Here is a 9964-nt window from a genome sequence, read left to right on the forward strand (position 1 = left end):
TTTTTTTTTTTATAAGATCTTCCTCTAATCTTCGTGTTTTTGTATGTTTTTTTGTATGAAATATTGGATACCTTTCTCTCTTTAAGCCTCTGAAAGCTATTCAAATAAATCACTCTGCAGTTTAACTGGTCACAACCTGTTGGCATGTACACCCTGTGATGATGGGATATTTCATTTTATGGCTTACAAGCCCAAAAGGTTAAAACCCTCTGCAGTTTGCTGGGTTGACATACTGACTGTGCGCAGTGTGAGCTCGGCAGGCCTGCAGTTCTGCTTCTCTGTGCCAGACTGAAGTCCAGAAGTGTTTGGCTTGGCTTCACTTTCTGTTTGATCAGGCTGTTTCTGGGATACTGACCTGTGCTAAGGCCAGATGAATCTCAGTCAACTTCATCATTTTTCCTTTGCCTCTCCTCCTGGTTACTGTCATATTAGTCAGACCTTCGCACAGTTTCATTCAGTTTAATGTATATTATTAAATTCTAAAACCCAGCGATATGTCTCTGTCCTGTTTAATACATGTAGTGTATGAGACAATATATGGAACAAGCGTATGGCATCTCTCTTTCCGCCATTTAGTACTTCCATGAATGAGAGCTCCATTTGACCCCTTTACCTTTTCCTGTTTGTGGCCTGTCCTCAGCTCCTGTCCAAATTTTACTATATTACATTCTCACAAGAGTGTGTGAGTAGCTGAGGACCTCTCTGAGGCTCAGAGGCATTCCCAACATTACCACAAGTATCAGCATGGTGTCTGTTTTTAGTAAGAGATTGGATGCACTAAGTTGTTTGAAAGATCTGATGGCAGAATTCAAATTACAGTACATTGTTCTTGACCATCTACTGATCTTCCATTAGTGGGCTGGCCAGTAATGCTTTTAAGTGTTCTTTATGGTATGTGGTGCTGTAGAGCTGCAATGAAAAAGAATTAAGGCTTCTGCTCCCTGCTAGCCTAGTTGACGCTACTGTATATATTATTAGCAGCTACTATCACAACGAGAAGAAATTTGCAGTGTATCTTGTATCTTTGTTGTTTGGTGACACGTTATCTTATTCATATGGTCAAAGTGATGTTCTTACAGTCATGATTGTTAATAGTGCAGTGAAATTTAGTGTAACATTTTTTTTTTCAGCTAAATTCTGCCCCAAGCTTCACCCTAGTTCTGTATTCACTTCCTTCTTGATCTCCATCCTCATTGCTATTTCTTTCTGTCTTATTCCCCAACCTGATTCTCACAACAAACCTTGACGTCATTTCCAGCCAAGCCCTTGACCTAAGCACCTAGCCCTTTTCCATCCCTATAATTCCCTCAGACCAGCACACCCAGTGAATCCACAAAGCCCCTAACTGGATCAGCCATTGCTTCCTAAGGTAATTAAAGTCATCTTTCACTTTGCTGAAGAATTAGCTGCACTGTATGGGTCCCCACTTGGATCACTGGGTGGATTGGTTGATGCATTTTTTTTAGCTTTCTAATTCATTTTTAATGTTGGAAACGTACTATAGTGTGAAACCCATAAACCTAGTGCACATGTGCTGTGGTGAAATAGAACCCCTGCCCCAACAAACATATACTTAAAGTTCAGAACATAATGTATGTTTAGATTCAAATAGTGCTAGTCTTCCATCAAAATGAACTATCTCTTTAAGAGTTTGGACCTGCAGCTGAAGAGAACATTAATAAGATTAGGGCTGCCACTTGACAGCCACGGCTTAAGAGGCACCTCTACTGACCTGTGTGTCTTTGTCGAGCAAAGAGTGTGTATTTTTGAGTGTGTGTGTGTGATTTTGATATTGTGCTTTGCGTTAGTGGGGGCCCCTGTATTTGTTTGCCTGCACATGTGTCTGTATGTTTCATCTGATGTACATTTACAATCGATTTTGAGTGCCTGTATGTTTTTATGCATACATACATAAACGTTAGTATAGCAAAACATGTCTGTGCAACATCAATATCAAACAGTATATTCCAGGAGAATTTTTGTCTTCATCACAAACAATTTGCGCCACTCAAGAATTCCAAGCATCCACTCAACCCTTCAACACCTGGTCTGTTTTGTGTATCCCCAGGCACTGTTGTGTCTTAGACTTAAAATTACAAACAGGAAAACAATAAAAAGCCAGAGGACTCACTGGAATTTCTCACCAGTGTGTTTCCTACTTAGCACCTAGACATGCTTTAACTGTGTGTTTGAGGCAATGCCAAGGACACCATCCTACAGGGAAGCCAGGGTAAGTTCACATGGGTATGAACTGATGCTGGCAGATGTGCCTTGGGTGACGGTGACTGGTTGTGCTTGATGGCACATGACTCTAAATGGGCTGTTTTGGTTTGGCAGTCAGAGGGCTAGCTAGTTAGTGCTCATCCCAGGCACTGTGGAACATTTACGCTGGCATTAATATAATAATTAGAGATCTGTTTATTCTCAGGCAGACAGCAGGCACTTGAACACAGAGGAGCCCTTAGCAGTGGCTTTCTCCTTCACTCATCCCACCCTCCATCGTTTTCTTCTGTTCAGCTATTCCCTCCTCAATCAAGCCTTGGCCCCAGGACCTCTAGCCACTTTACATTCCTTGCATATTCCAACATCTAAACCCATCATCACCAGCACAAACCTGAGCTGATCATACATCAGTATTATAGTAAATCAGATTTGCTGTCAGAAAGTCACATCCACTGTGGCAATGGCAGAATAATAGCTAATAACATGTATGTCAATATAATGTTTTACCTTGTTAATACCCCATAAACCTTAATCATATCTCATTCTGCTTTTTTAAATTCCATGACAGCTGCTTATCCATATGATTTTTTTATTTGATGGATGTTTTAAAAATATACAGTAACTTACATATACAATCAGAATCATTATCGGATTCAGTTTTTTGAATCCGTGATGATGATGATGATGGCACGGTTGACTCAGTATAACCTCTACCTGAACAGCGTGCACACCTCACACACAGGCCAGATTCATATTTTATTTTCTTTTTAAAAAATGCTGTTCAGCTTGTGCAACATAGAATTAACCTTTTGTAATTTATAGTTAATTAATAACATTTAATTTTTTTTAAGTATTAGTACAGTTTGGATGTTTTTGACTGAAAGTTATACCTGAATAGGTTCTGCCACAGTATTTCTGACATGCAAGAAAATTAAGCCAACATAAAACAAGTTTTCAAAACTGATTTGTTTTACAAGGCATACAACATAAGAATTTACATTTCTAAACCAAAGAAGCATTTAGGAAGAACATGTTTTTTACCTTCTAACTTATGCACTGTGGTCTTTTACTCCAGCACAGTGCTTTTCTTTGTCTGTCATGAGTAATTCAGCGATATGCCTTCATTAGGATAAAATGAGTCAAGAAACAGTTGGTCACACACATGGAGCTTTCTAACTTACTGTAAGGCAAGCTACTGATAACTTATCAAGTAAACAATATCTGAAGCCCTTCTCTCTTGAACTTTCTGTTTATCTGTCTTTTTCTGTACTTTCTCACAGGGCTTATCAAGTGTTTCTTTTTTTTCACATAAACTCACACTCTGCCAATGTGCTCATCATCTATTGCCAAATAGGCTGGCTGTGACAAAACACACTCTGTTTCATGCCAGGGTGGCAGCTCTGGAAACACAGCCTCTTCTACATGTCAATGTGTGTGTGTGTGTGTGTGTGTGTGTGTGTGAGAGAGAGAGAGAGAGAGAGAGAGAGAGATTGGGACTAGAAATCAAAAAGAGACTCCAGTGTCAGAGGCTGACATTGACATATGTGTATTTCTATGCATTTATCAGTTTTTCACTTAGGAATTTAGAAGTGCCAATTTCCTGCGTACTTCATTTAATCCTCACTCATTCCATTCTCACCCTTGACCTTTGACCTCTAAATTTTTTTTCCAGAGGAACAAATTGTGATTCCTGCACTGTTGTTTTTTTTTTCTTGTCTGCAAATCAAGAATGTGTGCCAATGTATCCTGATGAGCAAACAAGCTAATGAGTTCATATTGTACATAAATGGGGTATGTAACGTAGGTTTATGTCAGTCACTGAAGTTTAGACTGAAGGTTAAAATTAGGTTTAAGTAAGTAGTGCTTATGGTTAAAGTCTTCAAAAACTAATGTAAGTCAGTGTAAAGTCCCCATAAGTAATGCAAACAACCACGTGCATGTGTGTGTGTGCATCAGGGCTGAAGGTAGAATATAATCCTTGATAGTGTTATCAGTTCCATGGTGCTGGAGGACTGTTTGGAAGACCCACTGCAGCTCTGACCTACTTGTGTCAATGTACAAGGCCGCATGTAGACTATTTTTCATTGAGTGTGTGTTTCATATGTGTGTGTGTGTGTTAGCGCTCAGGACCATGTGTGTATGAGGCGAACTCTCTTTGGATGCGGGGAGTGTGAGAAGCATGGTGTTTTGACAGCTTTCGACCAGTTCTCGTACAGTGCTGGAGCAGGGGGTGTGCGGGCCTGTTAGATATTGGGCGAACTGTAGGGGTGAGAATGGGGTCAGTGCAGGATCGGACAGGAAGGCATGACATGAGGGGAGGAGTTTCATTCCAAAATGCTTTGTGGTCATCAAAATGATACCTGATATTCATTTCTTAACATAAGTAAACTCATTATATCACCTGAAACACCACAATTATTTTGCAAGAATGACATTTACATTTTTTTGGATTGTTGACTATAAAATGGAAATGAAAACTGCGATGATCATATTTTTAGAGGTAAAAGTACATCAAAAGGGAAAAACAAGGTAAATAAGAAAGAATTCAGAATTAATGGGTATCAGTTAATATTTTGAGGACATAGAATGAGCTATTAAAATCATTGGAATAAATTAATTTAAATGTTAATCTTTCAGTAAAAACCTGAGGACCAAACCTTGTGGATGGCAATAAATGTACTAAACTGAGTATCTGACCAAGTGGCAGGATACTTGTTGTTGAAGTAGTCATGCCAAAAATGATCTCAGCTCATTCTCCCAACTTTAATCTCACCAAAGTGTAAAAGCTTGGGAGTAGACTTCCCACACACTTAATAAAAGAACGATAAAGCACATAAACAAAGCCACACAGTTCTTTTTGTACTACTGTAGCTGAAAAGGCCAGACATCACCTCAGTGTGCTGTTTGGGAGTTCTCTCACAAGTACACCTCTCCAACAAAGAGGCTGCCTCTCCACATTCCTAAGCCCTCTCAGTGTTGAACCCTGCTTTCTCCAGCAGCATTCCAGTCCATCTTTTATGCCGTTTCATTCTGGCTATGCCAGCCAGGTCAGCAGGCAATGTTTTTCTCAGGGCTTCAAGACAAACTGATATAAAGACATCTCCACTAGGTGAAATCCTGTTTTTCTGAATTGTTGTATTGGTGCTGTGTCATTGCATTGCATGTCTACTTTTCATGTTTTGTGCAAGATCATACATGGCAACATACATCTTTGTGAATCTGCAGGGGTAGACTGAGTAGTATAAAAACCAGCTAATAGATTTGTGGTTTGCTATAGAATGATCCTCCTGTATTTGGTGTGTGTAGTCTGGCAGCCACTGCTGATCACTAAAATGCAAGCTCTAGGTGCTGTGGTCCTGAGTGACTGCTTTTCATTATGACTGTCATAAAGCAGCAGAAAGAGTTTATACCCTACTTCCTTTGTTTAAGAAAGAGCAGTTCCACATTCTACCAGTAGATGTCTGTCTACAGTTTTCCAGACCTATGAAAGAAGAGCAGGTAGATCAGACTGTAAAGGGTCCCCACATGATTAAACCCCAAAATGCTCAAAATGAATTCTAATGAAATGTAATCAAACACAAAATCCACATTCACATCTTGTTTAGAGCTACAAACATGCCTATAATGAACTAATGGCGCACTGTTTCAAAAGCAGTTTCCTGTCTTAAAGATGTGTCTGAGCAAAGTCTTCAGTTGGATAACATCAAATTTATAAAGTAATTTAGGTTAAAATTAAAGATAGCTTTGCTAGTATGTTGCCTCTTGGCAGCATTTTTCATTTCTGGCACAACATAGGTTTCCAGAAACGAATCCCCAGACATTGAGATCCTGGAATAATATGAGGGCAAAAGGCTGGATATTTTTCCACAGCGATCCATGGTCTGCATTTTTCTTGGCTGCTGTAAAGGCTTTTATTGCAGTACACAAGTGTTGCTATGTAAAAGATAGTTGCTATGCTTGAACACGCAGAATAAACATAGAAAAAAAATTCTCCCTATTTCCCATCACTGCACCATTACATCATTTATTCATTCATTTATTATTTGTTTTTATAAGGGATGACATGTGTGTATGAACGTTTGTTAAAAGGAGAAATTATGCTAAAATCAGAAGGCTATTGATCAATTTACAGATATAACTGGTTGTTATAGCTCTTGGTTCATGTTTGCGCTTTCATTTCTGAGTAATAATAGGACGATGAAAGTCCGCTACCAGTACACTGCTGGTTGTGTGGGCTCCATCTATAAAAGCAGCATGCTCTGCAGGATGTTTTGAGTTAACAGGATGGAGATAGAACGGAGTCGGGGCGGGGAAACAATCAGCTCTGTATGCTCCGATTGGCTCTTGTGTTCTAATCTCTAATGAGACCCTAAAGCGCTTCTCCCCAGCTCTTACTTCACATACCTGAAGTCGTAAATTCTACCTGCCGGCTAGTAATTGTTATATTTGGTGTCCGTTTTTAATCGTAGAAAAAAAACTCCGCACAGCAAAACAAATGGAAATATAAGCGTAAAAGGTAATGGTTGATGTTATTGGAATTTGATGTTTTAATTTTTTTGGACGGCCCAATGTTGATCTATATCAAGCTTACTTCCGTCATTTCTTACATGCTCCTAGGCCTACTCCCACATATACAGTATCACAGCTAGGCAATCGATTGTAAGGAAGTCATGCTCTAATTAAAATGGAACTTTTTTCTGACAGCACGTAAATGCAGCGCATCAGGAATTGGGCGACCCGTGTCGTGACGCGCAGTCTTGGAGGCGGGCTTCTGAAGAAATCAGCTTGGGAAACAATAGAAAAGGGGTGGCTTAGACCATGAAAATATTTATGTCATTATATGTTTAGATCTCCTCCTAAAAAGCACTCGTTTATGATCATAACAGCATTATATTAGGTCTGCAGCAGCGATTCGATACTTGTTGAGCTCTGTGAGAGGCTGGATTAAGGAGTAGTGAGGGCAAATAAAAGGTGGAGGATGTGACAGGGCAGAGGTCCTGTGCAACGTCGGCGGTTATATGCGTTCCTTGACAAACAACGGGACCAGAGTTTCATCCCCGTGCGTCTTTGTCCGGTTTGAGTGACTGGCTGAATCACCAGCACTGTGGCATGTGGGTCAGTTCCGGAACCGTCGGAAGGTAGGAACCTCTCCTGCAGGAATACTGGGTTACATGCTCCCAATGCAAGTCGTGTTGTGCACAAAACAATCCGCACACCGTTTGTAATGTTCTAAACTCCAAAGATTCTGCACTTCTCTGTTCATATCATGATAACCTTATTGTACATAATGGGTTTTAAATGTTATGTCTCTGTAATAGCCTAGACCATCAAAAGATTATTGTTTTTTTTTAATGCCCCCACGTGCTGGATGTAGTGCTGTTATTACAGCATTTCGATTCAGTGAGGTAGTGCAGTGCAGATGGGCTTGGCACATTACGCAAGACTTAGAGCGCGTCGTTTGGGATGCAGGGGTGTCCATCTGCTTTTTACAGCATCGACGAAGGAAAGACATATTACAATCGCGGTAAATACAGTGTGGATCCTACCTTTTATCTCCCCAGTCATTGATGACAGTCCAGTAGATTGCCTGCTTTGTTGAATCGGTTTATAAAAAAAAGAACAATGAATGAGCCAGGTGGTTATGAATGGCTGCGGGGAGAGTGAGCACACGAGGTGTTCTTCATTGATGAGTGCAGCGATCCAGTACCACAGTATGGAGCTGCATGTGGATCAAAGCTGGTAACAACAGATAATGTGCAGCATCTCAATTTGATAGACCTGCACGCACTGTTCCGTGCAAGCACACCTGCACACTGAAATGCTGAGCCTGTGTCTAAGACGTCATTATAGGATATTGTTCCACAGGTATTTCGTTGAGTGGAGAAGAAATCTGTCACTTCTACCTGAAAATCAACAAAGAAATAATATTCTATATGATGAGTTTTTAATTTGGCCATATTTTAATTTCCTGTCAACAGCAATTAATCATATCTACAGGGTGTGATTTGGCACACATGTCTACCATACTGTGCAATCTTTGTCTTTTGCCCACTTTTCTTCTGAAAGCATGTCTATTAATGGCCATGTTGTTCTGCTGTTCTGTCCTGGTTAAGCACCAAGGTTTTATACTGTAGTCAATTTTTAATGTGTTTTACATTATGCTTAAATCCCGTATTACCAAAAAGACATGGCCTGGAATCATCTTTCAGACACTCAGTCCACCTTGCCATTAACAAAGCTGTGACACTAAAACAAACAAATTCTCATATGGAAAATGAAAACATCTATCAAATGTGTCATGCATTGAATTTTTCAGTGTCAAAATATTGTATATACTAAAAGTCGAGATAATTACATCATCATTGTGAAATATCAGTATCAAATTGATCTTGTCAAACAAACAATGAACCAGAGTATGTAATGCAATTGAACCGATTTTTTTACTGATATGAAATATTATGCAGTATGTGAACACAACAATTTGTATAGGCTAAAGGAACCTAGTTATTATTTTGCTTTTTGAATTAGGACTTGTACTCTTAAAACAGTCAGAGGGGGTCCGTAATGATTAATGGCAAAGGAATTGACGGCTCATCTGTTTATTTTATCAGAATAATCTTGAAAAGAAAATAGGGTGGGAAAGCAGGAGAGTGAATGACAGACAGGGGAGGCAGTGGAAAGACAAATATTCTGTACTTGATCGGATACCGATAAGTGTAATAGTGTGAAACAGAAATGAGATGAGAGAAACAAGCAAAGCAAAAGAGAGTGAGAGAAATAGTAGGTGGAAAATATGGACATGGAGGAGGAGGAGGAGGAGGAAGATTGGGAGGGATAAAGAAAAGGAGGGCATCAACAGGAACTTGTTTGTGTTTACAAAGCATTATTGCAGCAGAAATAAGAGGAGAAAGGCTTTCTCAAGCAGGCTGATGTGCTGCTTCCCAAGACTCTCCCGTTCATTAGGATGGATAGATGTGTGCATATCACCCTCTGCCGCGAACCATGCAATAACCATCTGCAGTGGGTGAGGCAAGTGGGTGCAGGCATGTATGTGTGTATGCGTGTGTGAGTCTGAGGTCTACTGTCAGCTATCCAGGGAGCCAAGCAGAGGCTACAGACCAGCTTATATAACCAGTCTGTTCGAGCTGTGCCTGTGGCAGTCACTGTCTCAAAGACCCACATAACACAAACGCACACATATAATCTTTCATTCCCACAAACACACTTGAAAAGCATACATACATACGACTGAGTCGACATCTTTCATGAGAGCAGACTTTTGACAAAAAAGTTACAAAAAATAGATTGCATACACAAATGCACATGGTTCTTTCCACAGTTACACATAGACACTTTAATTATGCAGTCACGCCTGTTATAGCATAAACCCCACGGCTTTGTGCAAGTGCACCAGTGTTGGTCCATGTGTGAAGTGGATGGTTACTGGGTTGCAGGTCTTTGTCATTACATTTGGGTGAAGTCTAGCCCCTAATAGGATACAAAAGAGGCGGATGGAGACTGTGGCAGGTTTGGGATGAGTGGTTGCTGCCAGTGGATCGCTAAAGGTGTTACATAACATAGAGAGGGAGATAGAGGGGGGAAGCAAACTGGGTGTGGGAGGACTGTCTGCTTAATTCTGCTCCTTGACTGCCATCCAGAAAAGTGTAAGGTCATAGCTGGATAGAAAAGATAGATGACTGCAAATAACAGGGTCAGAGGGGCCATGACATTGAATGGGAGT

The 9964-nt window shown here is 40.2% G+C and overlaps 1 protein-coding gene across 6 annotated transcripts in view; it reads left to right on the forward strand.

Annotated features, from left to right (window-relative positions):
- Window positions 1-9964, forward strand: part of rhobtb4 (Rho related BTB domain containing 4) — a 40877-nt gene that overhangs the window by 8029 nt on the left and 22884 nt on the right. Inside the window, exon 1 of one of the 6 annotated variants that reach the window (XM_020594427.1) lies at window positions 6627-6739. The exons of 4 other annotated variants lie outside the window; for them this stretch is intronic. Coding sequence is in view for 1 of the 2 variants with exons in the window: in XM_020594422.1 (XP_020450078.1) it covers window positions 7333-7361 (29 nt within the window). In the remaining variant the exon portion in view is untranslated. Of the gene's footprint in view, window positions 1-6626; window positions 6740-7003; window positions 7362-9964 lie in introns of those variants that run through there. One more of the 6 variants, XM_020594422.1, reaches the window with a different exon arrangement.

The sequence above is a fragment of the Monopterus albus genome, unplaced genomic scaffold (genome assembly GCF_001952655.1).
Source record: "Monopterus albus unplaced genomic scaffold, M_albus_1.0 scaffold23.1, whole genome shotgun sequence".
Taxonomy (NCBI): Eukaryota; Metazoa; Chordata; class Actinopteri; order Synbranchiformes; family Synbranchidae; genus Monopterus; species Monopterus albus.